This window comes from Staurois parvus, unplaced genomic scaffold (assembly GCF_062004578.1).
Source record: "Staurois parvus isolate SC_StPar_1 unplaced genomic scaffold, SC_StPar_1.0 ptg000454l, whole genome shotgun sequence".
Taxonomy (NCBI): domain Eukaryota; kingdom Metazoa; phylum Chordata; class Amphibia; order Anura; family Ranidae; genus Staurois; species Staurois parvus.
In genome coordinates this window covers 139011-155825 of record NW_028318250.1, presented here as the reverse complement: position 1 = coordinate 155825, position 16815 = coordinate 139011, and the positions used below count along the sequence as shown (strand labels likewise).

Here is a 16815-nt window from a genome sequence, read left to right as displayed (position 1 = left end):
TAGAGTGGAGAGCACCTATCAGGTTTTTTTTATCACTGTCTATGCCCCCATTTTTACCATCAAAAGGGAAAGTAAATGTTTAAGTTGTCACCAGATAATAGAAAATAAATCTTCCAACAAGGTTCTGGTGACAATTAGGGATCCCTTCACTTTTAAAGGATTCCCTCTCACTGCCTGTGTTGGCTATAGGACAGAAAGTGAAGGGAAATCTAAAAAAAATTGGGCCTTTAGTTCTACCTGAAAGCGGACCTTCAACCTCCCGCAGCACTTTCCTCACCTCCACCCCCACCCCCTTTGCAGCACCGACATCGATTTACTTTTTTTTTAACTTTAAAAGGCTCATCACACCCCAACTTCTAGAGTTCGCTTACGTGAATGACGTGGAGCCCCCCGTGCTTCCTGGGATGCATGATGTGCAGTCCCATTGAGTATTGAGGGGGGCCTAGCAGCACCTGCACCAGGAAGAGAGGAGGATCCCAGCAGCTCAATGCTGGATCTGCTGGCTACGTATGTTTACTATGCTGAAGACAATAAAAAGGGGGAGGGGCTAAAGTTCCTCTTTAACAATTTTTCACTGTTCCTTGTTGGTAGTAAAGAGGCAAATCATGCAATAAAACTCAGATTATACAGGATTTATATAGCGCCAACAGTTTGCACAGTGCTTGTATGTCAGAAATGGATCTTGGCTATTGCAATATATTTTGTGATTACAAGATACCTTGTACTATCTATGCAGAGTCAGGGAGAGAATTATTTTTAGCAAATAAAGGACTAACCCAGCACTAGTGGAAAAGAGAGGATGGAAACAGAGTCCGCAAAGGCCAATGACATAGTGTGGCAGAAAAAAAAGACAACAGTCCATCCAATTAAAAAAAAAAAAGTTATACTCCTATACCAGGGGTGGCCAAGCTATGGCCCTCCAGCTGTTGAAGTACTACAAGTCCCATCATGCTTCTGCCTCTAGGAGTCTTGCCTGTGGATATCTGGGTCTTGCAAGGCTTCATGGGACTTGCAGTTCCTCAACACCTGGAGGGCCATAGTTTGTACACCCCTGTCCTATACCCACCATGTGCCACGGGAAGTGCCCGAGTCTCCAAATGGTCAGTCTGCCCCTGCCTGCAAGGGAAAAAAAAATTCCTTCCTGATCCCCTCGAGAGGCAATTGGATATTCCCTGGATCAACTTTACCCTATAAATTGTTAGGGCTGCTATACACAACTACAATCTGGTTGTACAATCTCATTTACCAAAATGATGTAATGAGGACAAACCTATACAATTAAATTCTATCCAATCTCACAGGCTCTTATGCAACTTAGTTGATGATAGATCTAAAAGGAGATTGTACAATCAGACAGTGTATGGAAAAGCCTAATGGTGGACACACATGGAACAATTTCATATGATAGTATTGTCCATAGATGCACCATACACGTTACAACCATATCAACTTTACCAAAAGGATGTAATCTAGAGGATTTACCTAATCTACCCTCTGGATCTGTGTGCAATCAGGCAGACACATAGTTGATGGTAGATCTATAAAGATTGTACAGTGTGTGGCCAGTCTTTGACAGACAAATGTTGTTTTCATTATGAAGCATGCACCCAGAGCTCTAGAATGAACTGAATACCTTTATATACACTGACTGACAGCTGAGCTACAAGACACTGACTTCCCCTCCCCATGTATAGAGCAGTCTAGCACACAAAGGACAGAGGTCAGCCTCAGAAACCTACAAAACAATTTCATACAGCAAAAAGGACATAAACACTGCCCGAGCCCTGACTTCCGGTCCGAGGAGAAGGCACAGGGCGGCGGACTGACACCCTGTAATAATACCACAACACACACCGGCGTTCTGAGCTCTCTTACCCAGCTGGAGCGCTCCCCTCACTCTCCGTACCCGGAAGAGAATAGCCACCAGCTCCAGCCAATAAGCGGCTAGAGGGCGGGGCGTATCTTGAGGCTCTCTCGGTCAATGGGCGCGTGTGTTGTGTCGGGGACGGTTGGCGGCACTATGGTGTTCTGTCATCTCCCTGTACAGAACGAGGATAGGCAGAATGCACCGTCTCTCTAACTCCCTTCATTGTATTCTCTTCTCTATGTACATTACTTAATATTGGCTTCTCATGCTGCATTACAGCTCGTTAAAAGCTTCCCCAGAAAATTGAATTATAGCAGCACTTCAGGGGAATTTAGAGCGAAGACAATGGCAAGAGAAAAAGGGAAGTGGAGGGGGGAGATGGAAAAATGAGAAAGATGAGGGGAGAGCAAGTAAGAGAGCCCAGGATATCAGAATACACTACTATACAGGTGTACTTCAGTTTACGAATTTAATGCGTTCTGCGGGACGTTTCGTATTGCAAAAAATCCGTAAACCGAAACGCGGTTTCCCATAGGAATGCATTGAAAATGAATAAATCCGTTCCGGAGGTCAGAAAAAAGTAGAAGAAAAAGTATTTTATCTGTTCAAAACTCTTTATAAAGTGCACTTTAAAGGCATAAATACTGTACAGGGATATGATTAAAACTTACTGTATTTTTCGCTCCATAAGACGCACCTGACCATAAGACGCACCTAGGTTTTAGAGGAGAAAAACAAGAAAAAAAAAATTCTGAACCAATGGACTGCAGACATAGTACAGGAGATGACCAGAGACTGCGCACACTGTACAGGGGATGACCAGAGACTGCGGACACAGTACAGGAGATGACCAGAGACTGAGGACACAGTACAGGAGATGACCAGAGACTGAGGACACAGTACAGGAGATGACCAGAGACTGCGGACACAGTACAGGACATGACCAGAGACTGCGGACATACTACAGGAGATGACCAGAGACTGCGGACACAGTACAGGAGATGACCAGAGACTGCGGACAAACTACAGGAGATGACCAGAGACTGCGGACACAGTACAGGAGATGACCAGAGACTGCGGACACAGTACAGGAGATGACCAGAGACTGCAGACATACTACAGGAGATGACCAGAGACTGCGGACACAGTACAGGGAAAATACCAGGGACACAGTACAGATGACCAGAGACTGCAGACAGTGCAGGGAATAACCAGAGACTGCAGACAGTGCAGGGGATGACCAGAGACTGCAGACAGTAAAGGAGATGACCAGAGACTGCTGACCTTTGGAGAGGGAGGGGGAGCGGGTACCTGAATTTGACAGGTACCCGCTCCCACTTCCACGGAGTTGTCCCTCTCTCTTCTTCCTGCGCTGGCTTCTGTGACAGCCGGGTGCCCACTGCGCATGTGCGAGAAGCGCTGCGCTTTGTGAATGGCCCGGCGCCTTCTGGGACCTGTCATGTGTCCCAGAAGACACCGGACCATTCACAAAGCAAAGCGCATGCGCAGTGGGCACCCGGCTGTCAGAAGCCAGCGCGTGAAGACTGTACAGCGCTGGAGCGAGGAACAGGTAAAGCCCTGCAGGAGAGAACAGCTGAGCGGCCGGCCCGGTATTCTGACATGGTGGCGGCAGAAATACTGGACCGGCCGCTTTATATTCGCTCCATAAGACGCACTGACATTTTCCCCCCTTTTTTTGGGGGGAAAAAAGTGCGTCTTATGGAGCGAAAAATACGGTAATTCCTAAATGCTTTGAAAACCAATTAATCCATTCCAGAGGTCAGAAAAAAGTAAAAAAAAGTCTTTATCTGTTCAAAACTCCTTATAAAGTGCACTTTAAAGGCATAAATACTGTACAGGGATATGATTAAAAATGCATTGAAAACCAATTAATCCGTTCCAGAGATCAGAAAAAAGTCTTATCTGTTCAAAACTCTTTATAAAGTGCACTTTAACCACTTGCCTACAGGGCACTTATACCCCCTTCCTGCCCAGGCCAATTTCCAGCTCTCAGCACTGTCGCACTTTGAATGACAATTGTGCGGTCAAACAACACTGTACCCATATGAAATTTTTATCATTTTTTTGTGACAGAGCTTTATTTTGGTGGTATTTAATCACCTCTGGGTTTTTTCTTAAACCAAAAACCACTGAAAATTTAGAAAAAAAAATGTTTTTTCTTAGTTTTTGTTATAAAATTTTGTAAATAAGTGATTTTTCTCCTTCACTGATGTGCGCTAATGAGGCTGCACTGATAGGCTACACTGATGGACACTGACAGGCATCACTGATGGGCACTGATGAGGAGGCACTGGTAGGTGGCACTGATGGGCATTGACAGGCATCACTGATGGGCACTGAAAGGCAGCACTAATACATGGCACTGATAGGCGGCACTGACTGGCACTGTTAGGTGGCACTGATGCGCACTGATAGGTGGCATTGATAGGTGGCACTGACTGGCACTGATGGGTGACACTGAAAGGCAGCTCAGATGGGCACTGATATGTGGCATTGATGTGCACTGATATGTAGCACTGATGTGGCACTGACATAAGGCATTGATGGACACTGACAGGTGGCACTGCTGGGGCTACACTGATCATTAGGGCACACTGATCATCAGTGCCCTGATGATCAGTGTACATGTCCCCTCCGCGGAAAGCCAATTACCGCCTCTCCTCTCGAGCTGTCAGCGCGACAGCTTGAGAGGAGAGAAATGCCAATAACCGGCATTTCCCTGTTTACATGTGATCAGCTGTGATTTGACACAGATGATCACATGACCGAGCTGACATCTTCGGCTCTTTCCGTGATCGGTGATCCGCTGTGTCCAAGGGACACAGCGCACAGCTGATCGCCACGCTGCGCGCTCCCTGAGCCACGCATGCGCAGTGAGAATGGGAGGACCAGAACGAGAGAACCACCTTGCGCCCGTCATATTACTATATGGCGGGCAGGAGGTGGTTAAAGGCATAAATACTGTGCAGGGACATGATAAATAAAAAATTGTAAATGCACTGAAAACCAATTAATCCGTTCCAGAGGTCAGAAAAAAGTTAAAAAAAATTTTTATGTTCAAAACTCTTTATAAAATGCACTTTAAAGGCATGGGGCTGGTGCTATAAATGATTCATATTGTGAAAAAAAAATTTGTAAACCAAGTCATTATTTTCAATGGATTTTCATTCGTAAACCGAAAAACTACGTTAACCAAGGCGTTCGTAAACTGAGGTACGCCTGTATTGCCAAAAGTATTGGGAACCCTTTCTTTATACATGAACTTTAATGGCATCCCAGTCTTAGTCTGTAGGGTTCAGTATTGAGTTGGCCCACCCTTTGCAGCTATAACAGCTTCAACTCTTCTGGGAAGGCTGTCCACAAGGTTAAGGAGTGTGTCTATGGGAATGTTTGACCATTCTACCAGAAGTGCATTTGTAAGATCAGGCACTGATGTCAGATGAGAAGGCCTGGCTCGCAGTCTCCGCTCTAATTCATCCCAAAGGTGATCTATCTGATTGAGGTCAGGACTCTGTGCAGGCCAGTCAAGTTCTTCCAGCCCAAACTCGCTCATCCATGTCTTTATGGACCTTGCTTTGTGCACTGGTGCATGGCCATGTTGGATCAGGAAGGGGCCATCCCCAAACTCTTCCCACAAAGTTGGGAGCATAAAATTGTCCAAAATGTCTTGGTATGCTGACATCTTAGGAGTTCCCTTCACTGGAACTAAGGGGCTAAAGCCCAACCTCTAAGAAACAACCTCACGCCAAAATCTCCACATTGCATTACAATGCATATGAGCAAATACTCATTGTCCCTGAGGAAGTCACGTGATTTGTGACGTAACGCATAGGGCGGAAGCGTGGTGATGTCATTTCTGGTACGGATGTCAGCCGCCATCTTGGTACACCTTAGTGTTGTACACCTCTGCTGTTGCAGTTTTCCATGCCTGTATGGGTCTGTGGACACGTTTCTGAATGCGAGTAGTCACTCTGCTGTTTTCAATAAATGTTTACGTACTACACTATGGGAGTTTAAATGTAATTTCCATGTGTGGGCTATTGGAGAGGAGAGTTTCTGGCCATATTTGTGAGGGGACTTCTGAGTTTTCACTGCTGGTACGCTGATGAGGGCTTACCATCGCCACTATAGAGGATTGCCCTGATCATTACCAAAGGGATATACAGGGATATCATCGGATGAATGCATTGTAACCTGGAGGTGAGCACGCAAGCTAGCTGGTGGAGGATTTGTTTTTCTGTAGTCACTGGAGGCTCCACATTTTCTATAGAAGATACAGATTCATTTGAGACTATGTACAGTTTGTGTGGCAATTTTCACAATTATTCATATATTCCATATGTGTTTTATGGTACCCATTCACGCATTGTTGCTCACATATCAATACTGCCACTTTGTTCAAACTGGATGTTTTGTTGTTTGAGTGATCCATATCTATTATCGATTTACTAGTATATATATTTATATTTTTTTACAGATTGGATCATGATTAGTTTCCATGTATCATATGATTTATTTATCATCCCATGTTCACTTCATTCATATTTTATTGTTTATTGCTTGCTGTGTTTATATTTTTACCCCAGTAATAATGTAGCGCAGCACCAATATTTGCATTCACTAACACTGCCCATGCTATTACAAGGAATATTACATATACAGTTGAGTTCAAAATAATAGCAGTCAGACATCACTAACCTGATCAATCACTGTTTTTGGTAGAAATGATATTTCTACATGGCAAATAATTTACCAGCAGGTGTAGTAGAGTAATAGAAATCCAACAGACCCAACAATCATGACATGCATGCTGCGGATTCTGTGTAATTGAATCACTAATTGAAAGGGGCATGTACAAAATAATAGCAGTGTGGAGTTCGATTAGTGAGATCATTCATTCTTTGAAAAACAGGTGGCAATTATTGCCCTTATTTAAGGAAGGAAGGCAGCAAATGTTGTACATGCTGGTTACAGTACATTTCTCTCTGAAATTCTGAGGAAAATGGGTAGTTCCAGACATTGTTCAGAAGAACAGCGTACCTTGATTAAAAAGTTGATTGGAGAGGGGAAAACATATAAAGACGTGCAGAAAATGATAGGCTGCTAAGCTAAAATGATCACAAATGCTTTAAAATGGCAACCAAAACCTGAAAGACGTGGAAGAAAGCGAAAAACTACCATTCGAATGGATAGAAGAATAGCCAAAATGGCAAGGACTCAGCCAACAATCAGCTCCAGGAAGATCAAAGAAGGTCTAACGTTACCTGTGAGTACTGTTACAATTAGAAGACGCCTATGTGAAGCCAAGCTATCTGCAAGAAGCCCCCGCAAAGTCCCACGGTTGAAAAAAAGACATGTGCTGAAGAGGTTACAATTTGCCAAAGAGCACATTGACTGGCCTAAAGAGAAATGGCGCAACATTTTGTGGACTGATGAAAGTAAGATTGTTCTTTTTGGGTCTAGTGGCCGGAGACAGTTTGTCAGACGACCCCCAAACACTGAATTCAAGCCACAGTATACTGTGAAGACAGTGAAGCATGGTTGCGCAAGCATCATGATATGGGGATGTTTCTCATACTACGGTGTTGGGCCTATTTATCACATACCAGGGATCATGGATCAGTTTGAATACATCAGAATACTTGAAGAGGTCATGCTGCCTTATGCTGAAGAGGAAGTGCCCTTGAAATGGGTGTTCCAACAAGACAACGACCCCAAACACACCAGTAAATGTGCAACATCTTGGTTCCAGACCAACAAGATTGATGTTATGGAGTGGCCAGCTTATTCCAATAGAAAACTTGTGGGGTGACATCAAAAACGCAGTTTCTGAGGCAAAACCAAAAAATAGAGAAGAACTGTGGAATGCAGTCCAGTCATCCTGGGCTGGAATACCTGTTCACAGGTGCCAGAAGTTGGTTGACTCCATGCAACACAGATGTACAGCAGTTCTCAGAAACAGTGCTTATACAACTAAATATTAATTAAGTGATTCAAAGGAAAGCAAAATGTTCAAACATTTTTCAGTTTCTATAGTGAATGTTTGAGTTTGTAAAGAAGAATACAAACACTGCTATTTTTTTGAACAGTCTAATATTCACTTTTCTTAAATTCTTTTAGAGGAACACCACAAATTTGATCTATTTTTCTTCATGTTTTGATTTGGAATAGAATGTGTAGTGTTCCCAATGCATTTGTGTGTATGGAAATAAAAGCTATTAGAAGGATTTTGAGCTTTATTCACTTTTTTCAACACACTGCTATTATTTTGAACACAACTGTACATAGCAGGTGTCAAGTAACAGAATGCACAAAGAAAGGCAGATTGTAAGTGTTGTACAAGTGACAGCAGGAAACATATTTCCAAAACTCTAGGGTAATTAAATAAAGTACACAATCTAATATATATAATCATCGTGGCAGTTAGCCGGTTTAAACACCCTGAAATCAGTCGTAATTCAGGAGATCCCCTTTGCAGGCGCAATCCCTTTGGGCTAAGATCTACTTAGGTTGGGATTCTTCCTCTTAAGAGTAAGGAGGGTAAAAAGCCAAAAACAATCGCTCAGAAACTGTGTTCTCAGAATTAAACACAACATTTAAATCCTAATCCATTAGTGCAGGAAATGTTCAGAACTGGATTTATTTTGGTTTCGTTTTCTGAGCACACAAGGTCAACTCGAAGCACAGCATTTAACTTATACATAAATATGCAACGAAAATCCCGGAAATGTGGCTTCCTTTACTTGCTACACATATCAAGTTCAGGAATTTTAGATTTTTTTTGGGGGGGGAGGGTTTATGTAATATTGGGGATACCACCCTGACTGGAGTACAGCAGTTACCACATCAAAGTTCCACCTTATTTGTACGGTTTTTATTACATACATTCAATGTGTATACAGACACATGGCCGCTGCCCAGGAAGTGGTTAAAGGTTATGCTGTCCCAGGCTTGTTGTTTATGTCTGGTATGACAGCCTATCTTTAGCTGTCTGTTTAAAATTAGTTATGCTGTCAAAATTTCCTAATGCCTGCAAATACTGTTGACCATTATTGTGCTTTCTACACTTTTTTTGAATTCCACAACTGAACATAACATAAAAGCAAGGGCTTTAAAATAGGATTTTTCTTTCTTGTGAAACTTTTCTAGGCGTACATCACAGGACACAGGCTGGTAATTCAGTCACAAAAGGGTAACTGGGCACTGGTGAAGCACAGCTGTAAGGACAGACCAGCATACTGTATCATCAGTTTTACAGCAAACATACATAAGCGTGGATCACAAATACAGAAAGGAGGGGGCTGTGTCCTGCATTGTACTTTAAGAAAAGTATTTTACAGGTAAAGACTTAAGTTCTTTTGTCTTGGTAATTCAGTCACCAATAGGATGCCTCACAGCAGTCCAACTGAGGGGTGGGCAACAGCGAGCAATGGGGTTGATTTACTAAAGGTAAAACAGACTGTGCACTTTGCAAAGTGCAAATGCACTCTGCAAGAGCAGTTGCTCCAGAGCTTAGTAAAGCAGAAGCTCTGCGGACTTCCATCATCCAATCATGTGTACTTTCAGGGATGGAACTTCCCAGCTTTGGACCTAGCAGAGGAGTTGTGGAAGGAGTCTCAGAGGGGAAAAGGTATAGATCAGGCTAAACTGATCTCATGGAGTTACCAGAGCATCTACTGCAAAAGTCAGAATGCCTGATCCTCACACCAAATCTTTTCAGCCTCATGAACCTGGAAGCTAGGAGGTTGACTTTTGGCACCCCCTCCCCGCAACAGAGAGCTTGAAACGCTTCACTTTTTATTTAGTAGGCATTATTTCTTCAAGGAAAAGGATATCATCAAAAGGATAGGCTTGTGTTCAGGCATTATGCAGGGTTGACATCTTCATACAGGATGGAGACACTGCACTGTCATCACTGGGGGTGAAGAGAAATGCTCTCTTGCGCTTGTCCACAGCAGACTGAACATCCTATCTTTGCCAAGGGAAAGTCTTGAGAGAAGATCAGGTATTGCTAGTTTTTTTTCTCTTTTAACCACTTCCCGACCGGCCGTTGTATATAAACGGCCGGACGGTGGCACTGCAGGGTCGGGTGGCCGTCTATAAACGGCCTCCCCGCACCCTGCTTGTGCGCGCTCCCTGGGAACGCGCAGCACCGCGATCCGGTGCCCGCTGTGTCCTCCGGACACAGTGAAACACCGATCGTCGGACGGGACCTCTGTACGAGGTCCCGATCATGTGATCACTGATTGGCCAATCAGTGATCACATGCAAAGTAGTAAGCAAGATGTCACTTCTGACATCATTGCTTACTATGTGTGAAATCTGTGAATGATCACAGAGGTCACATGGTACAAGGCTATTCACAAAAGCCTTGTACCATGTGACAAGCTGTGACCAATCACAGCTCACTCAGTTCTTCTCAATGAGTGCATGAATGCACACAGAGAGAAAGAGAAATGATTGCTTTTACATCCTATATGGGTGTAAAAGCAATCAGTGTAAAAAAAAAAAATCTTCATCACCCCTCACAAGTAGTACAGTGTCACCATGGTGACACTGTACTGCTAGGGTGACAGTATGTAAAAAAAAAAAAATATATAAAAAAATAAAATAAAAATGTAAAAAAAAATGTTTAAAAATTATAATTTTTGCTTATAAACTAATTTGGATTTTTTTTTTTACTAAAAAGATAACGGAATCAATTTTGGCTAAGATTTATGATGAAATATTATTTATTTGCAAAATTTTATTTAAAAAAAAACACTTTTTTTCAAAAGTTCTGGATATTTCATTTACATAGCAAAAAAAAATACAAATCCCAGTGGTGAATAAATACCACCAAAATAAAGCTTTATCTCAAAAAAATGGTAAAAAATTCATTTGAGTACAGTGTTGCATGACCGCGCAATTGTCATTCAAAGTGTGATAGCGCTAAAAGCTGAAAATTGCCCTGGTCAGGAAGGGGGTAAAAGTGTCCGGTCTGGAAGTGGTTAAGATAACAGCTAGAGATTTTTTTAAATTTTTACTGTATGTTGTAGCTTGTCAGTTATTTATGTAGATTGGCAATTACTAAAAAGTCTATTTTACATTATATTTCATTATTACTGCAGGCACAATAAATGTGCAACTTCAAGTTACCACATAGCTAATAAATAGCGTTTCCATATAGTAAATGCTGTGGTGTATGCACTTCTATGATGTTTGCAACTCCATTTTATGGTCACCTGAAAAATGTAAGTCATGATGGTGAAGAAATGAAAGTGAATGATGAACACACAATGACTAGTAGAGTTTGTTTTTATTACTTCCGTTAATATTACATTAAAAAAAACACACCATACTAAATTTTACATTTTTTCATTTTTGACAGTACAACGCATTGCTAATCAATCATAAAATGCAAATTAACACATAGTGTTTTATTTTAGAACAGTGAATGCTAAAGACTGTTTATGTATTACTCCACTATTATCGAGTCAGAAATGTGGAATTAACTGTGTATACAGGACTTTCAGTTTTAAAATGTATCCATATTATAATTTCACATTGCAGGGAAAAAACACAAAATAAAATACACAATATTACTAGACAAAAAAAAACTAATCTAAGCTTAGGGTTCATAACCTTTATTTTTCTCTCTCATGGCTCGGTAATAAAGAAAAAAAAAATAAAGACAATACAATATGAAGCATGTTGTTTAGATAGTGTCACAATAACTTCCTGTGTTCCCTATGCACCTTTACCATCTAAATGCCAATGATAAACTGTACATAACAATCCAAGATTAGGCACTGCAAGAGGAACTGCACTGACATCCCCAGTTACATTTTGTATGCAAGCAACATAATGCTCACAAGCAGCCTAATGATCATACGCAGACAAATCCAGTGTTTCATTGTGCTGCCTGCCATCACCATTTTTCAGTGTCCCCTGATATCAATGCGTGTACTATACTGGTTTTATATCATAATGCCTATTCTTCGCACATGCACCAAGCTAAAGACAGATATATTCATTACTTCCAATTTTTGGGCCTGGTTCATGAATGAAGGTTTCAGAAAATGCTTACGACAAAATACAACATAAAAGTACTTCTCTTCATTCCAAGTCTGTGCTTGCATTCCCAAATTTTATGAATGGGTTGGCAGTGGAATAATACTTTTTTTCCCCTAAAAAGATGAATGTCACCTTTCTGATAATTAAAATACTGTAACCTCCTGATTCGCATTCAAAGACACAGAAGCTGCATGTGACTCCTGACATCCTAACAGTAAGTGCTTACCATTTCTCAGCCTAAACTGGTAATTGCATTTTCTTTTTAGTATGCACTCTAAAACTGATTGTTTGTATTACTCCCTGCAACTTGTCATATCTGAATAAATCCGCTGTGCTGATACCTGTACACAAAGTCAAGCTGTTGCACCAAAGTTGTACAACAACTTAACTAGTGTTTGGGGTGAAACGTATTGCTAGTAATCACCTGTCCAAGGCTTAACTGGAAAGTCTAGAAAAGGATCAGATTTCTAGTTATATGCAGAAAGCATATGATTCAGCATATGTAGAATTTACACAGCATGCACTGTACTGTATTTGGGAAAAACACCCATTTGCCATCAGTCTGATCATTCCTCCAGGGCAATTAAAAAAATCTATATCATAATGGCCTAAGACATGTTAACTTGTACAGACTGGCATCCACTGCCTCCCCCTTAACCACTATGCATTTTAGCAAAAGAGAACTGCAAACACATGCTTCAAGTTTCTACAAAATTGCCCTCATAGAACTAGCAACGTCTCATTAGAAGGTGAAATATTAGGAAAGCATTTGCCCTGTGTTATATTATACCTGAAGCTTCAGCCTGTCAAATAACACGTTTTGTACCCTTTCCAATGGAACCAGAGAATAATGCCATTTAGTCAATATTTACAATCAACCTGTAACCAAATTTGACAATTTCAAGGTTTTTCCCTGCATATTTGTCAGAAAATGCACAAAGCCTCATTAATGAGGCTAAAATGGTCACTTTCCTACCATTCAGAAGTAGTCATCCATTTATTGATCACGATTCACATGAACCGATTTAGTCACAGAACACCCATCACATCTTTCATCCCATTATCTGCTGCTTTTTGACCTGATTGATCTACATTCAACACATCTACTGTAGATTTACCATTCTTCAATTGGTAATCTAGGCCTCTGTAACATTAACTATATTTATAGTAAGTCAAATGTTAAAGCTGCCAGCTGTAATCTTTTCAAACATTTGTTGTTTTGCAGACTGTGGATCAATCATTGACTTTATCAATAATTTTCCATTGATTTTTAGAGGACCCACCTTGATTGCTCCTGTACTTTCACCTACTAAATACAGTCACTATCCTGAAAATTAGAATTTTGAATTAAAATCATAACATAAATCTGATGGGTAAATGCCAGTGAATCTAGTAAGTCAAGCATATCTATGTTTTCCATACACAGAGATTTACACCAACACCATTAATGTACAGCAACATGCACTGTCTGTGAATTTACCTAAAGCAACCCTGTCATGTGTATATGTCATCAGAAGCACAAAAGGCAGCATGTACAGGTACCTCTTTGTGCCTGGCTTTGAGCTCATAGGCTCCACATTAACACTTTATATGCAGGACAGGTTTGCAAACATGATCAGGAGAAACTACAATTAACACATTTAGATTAGACTTAGTAAGGTTTTCCTACACATGGGTTAATTATCTCTAAGCGTATATATTCAAAAAGAGATCAGGTATGCTACATAATTAGGATTTTTAACTAAAAAAGACATTGTGCCAGCATATAGAATAACAGCATATAGTTTTTACATATATTATGGCATAGAATTTAATTAATGACACACGATGGCAGCATTTACAATATATATAATCCAAATAACTGGGTATGTGGTATTTCCACTTAGGTTGTACATTTTAACCATGAAAAGTACATGCTTTGCATCATACTGTGTCAAACTACCAATGAATAATGTTTACTTTTTTTTTTTTTTTTTTTAACCCAGCACTACTAATTTCCAAATAGTAGGTACAAAGGCATCCCTTCTGGAGGAGGGTCAGTATAAAATGTGAGGTGGCATGAGCAAGAAATTCTAATACTCTGAACTAGGCAAGCCACTCAAGAGTATTGAAGAGCACAGCAAATCTAGAGTGAACAATGATACTAGTCTGGAGTAAGGATTTAAACATTTTTGTTATTTTTACTCTATATGGCACATTAAAAAAAAAAAAACTTAAAAATGCACAAAATCTGTGTCCTCTACTACTGTTGGTATGCTGAAAGTAGCCCAGATTTTAATAAATGTAAAAATGAACATATGTTCAGAATAATTAAGGCGTATTCACATAATTCGTTCAAAAATGTTTTTTTCAGACCTCAAGTATCACACTTTACCCTCCCACACACAAAGGGAAACATCTATTAAAATGCAAGAAAATATGTTCCATTCTATAAAACGCATCTATTCTTTTTGTTCCTTTTTAGCCAATACTTGCCCTCGAATACATGCAACCCAAATGTTTTTACACTGAGCCTACATTCCAAGAGATAGCAGGTTTTTAATAACTAAGAAGTTGGGTAGAGTGCCCTGTGAGTAAACTGTGAACATTTAGTAAAACATATCATTGGGTAAGGTGTAATCATATTTAAAAAAAAAAAAAAAAGTTCACATATTCCATGGTCACAGTTTGTAAGTCCATTTCATAAACCACATGGTCGAAAAGGAGTCAGGTCAACAGTGCATCAATGACAGGACACAAGCAAAAAAGCATTATGAGCATAGAAAAGTGTGAAAGTATGTCAAAGATGACATAGTTACACATTGGTATTAAAAGCTGCTTAACAGAAAAATATTAAATACTGTATTTGAAGTTCTAACTGAAAAAAAAGTGACACCTTTTACAATTCTGAAAAATATTTACGGTGTAAATTTGCTTCCTGATACTTTTGCTTTACGTTACAGTAAAAATACCAGAACACAAAGGTTAATATTGGCTGACTTATTGAGACACGCCAGTCATTTTACCATCTGACCGACCACAGCACTACGTTTCAAATTAAAAAATATATCTAATTAAAGTTTTGGCTAACTGTACAACATGAAATTATTTCTAAAAATCTTTTGTTAAATTTTTATCATTATTTAAAGAATAGTTGGACACAAAAAGCCTAAAACAAAATTAGAGGTTATATTTTAACAGCACTATTAATGGTTTGATAGATTTTTTTTTTTCAATTTGAAAACTCTGGAGAATCCTCTCCAGGGTACATCCAGTTAGTTTAGCTGCAGCTTAAGAAATGAGGAAGTCAATGTTTTAGTACATATGAGAGATGAATATGAACACTAAACAGCTGTCTGTGAAGGTTTAACAGGCAAACAATTCTATCATATCACTTAGGAGAGAAACGGAAACTGGATTAGTCAGAACATGAAAGTAAAGATGATAATGGCACAAATACGTAGGAAAAGGGAAAACAGTACTGAACCATGAATATGTGTCCATGTCACACAAAAGGGGAAAAAATAAAAAAAATCACAGCATACACAATCCATCGCTGAACAACAAAATATCAGAGGCCCAGTGGAGTTCATCACTTTCAGTGACGCTCTTTCTGCTGGATGCTTCTCAGGATGGGAGAAGAAAGTAGATTAGGAGAAAAGATGGAGTCCATAGGGTGAATAGGTCATCTGACATCCGGAAGGGAACTCTGACTAGGCAGGGGGATGGCTCCATTGTTAGGGTGGCAGTTCTGCCTCAGACTCTGGAAGTAGGATGCCTGCACTGGTTTGTGTCCCTGCAAAGCATGAACAGCTTCCTCAATGCTGAACCAGCAGCGCTTCCGCCCTATAAAGACGTGACTTGAATTAACTTACATTATAATTACAAGGCACTTCATCATCCAGTTTTAAAGTCAATGTTAGTTTATTAAGATAATTGCAAACTTCTAAGAAAAGGTTTGTCAAGCATACATTTTCAGATAATATATACAACTATCTGAAGATCAAGTTAGCCAACATACCGATGCTAACAGAGTCCTCCCAATCGTCCAGGACCTCAGTCACAGTCAGGACATAAACAAATGTTCTGTGTTTCCTCTCAAAGTTCTGTAGAGAAATAAGTTTGAAGGAAAAAAAAAAAAAAAAGTATGTTGGCGTGGACAAAACACATTTTCTCTGTAAGAACAAGTCTAATTTATTTTTCATGTAAAATAGGACAATGCTTTTCTCAAAATATAAGTCACAGTAATTAACACTTACACAAATAGAGGTTAACTTCAAAGAGGAATAACAGTCCTGCAGAAAGCAATGCTCTCAGGTCAGGTTGTGGTCTGTGCCAAAGGGCCAGCTCTGCCTAAGCATCATTTCTACAAAACTGTTTAGGCTAGGCCAGGGGTAGGCAGCCGCAGGTTGCCTACCCCTGGGCTAGGCATTTCACAGCTACAATTATCATTTGTTTATTGAACATCTACTGTTTTTAGCTTTAAAGTTTTTTGGGTTTCTTTTTTTTTTTTTTTTTTTTTTTTTTAAGAACACAGCACCAAACTTTAGTTATGTGAATTGCTGTGTATCCCATTACCTATAGTTGGCTTGTTCTGCCAAATATCGTCCTGCATTAGATCGCTCACAGCCCTGAATAGCTGTCTCCCAGCGCTATAAAAATTAACAGAAATACAATGGTATAACAGCATACTAAAGTATTCTCTACACGCAGTAGTACTTTAAAGGGTAAACGTCATATATGCCATTACCAGCTTTTGGCTTAGAATGGGATATAATATATTTGTATTGCCCCTCTGTGGGCTTGTGTGTATATCTCACTCTCCTTGGTGGTGTGTGTATATGTGTATATATGTATTTTCTACTATCACACAGTTGGTGTTTATTACAACC

General features: G+C 40.1%; 2 protein-coding genes across 3 annotated transcripts in view; both read right to left on the bottom strand.

The window, feature by feature from the left end:
• SMIM29 (small integral membrane protein 29) overlaps positions 1–1930 on the bottom strand; it is a 50587-nt gene extending 48657 nt beyond the window's left edge. For both annotated transcript variants that reach the window (XM_089688771.1, XM_089688770.1), the window contains exon 1: positions 1876–1930. The gene's annotated coding sequence lies outside the window, so the exon portion shown is untranslated. The remainder of the gene's footprint in view (positions 1–1875) is intronic.
• Positions 1931–11167: 9237 nt separating this feature from the next.
• The window catches only part of LOC149452917 (diphosphoinositol polyphosphate phosphohydrolase 1-like), a 74319-nt gene continuing 68671 nt past the window's right edge, over positions 11168–16815 (bottom strand). Inside the window, exons 4-5 of the mRNA XM_089688769.1 lie at positions 15945–16029; positions 11168–15769 (exon numbers count right to left, since the gene is read on the bottom strand). Coding sequence (XP_089544895.1) covers positions 15609–15769; positions 15945–16029 — 246 coding nt within the window. The 3' untranslated portion in view covers positions 11168–15608. The remainder of the gene's footprint in view (positions 15770–15944; positions 16030–16815) is intronic.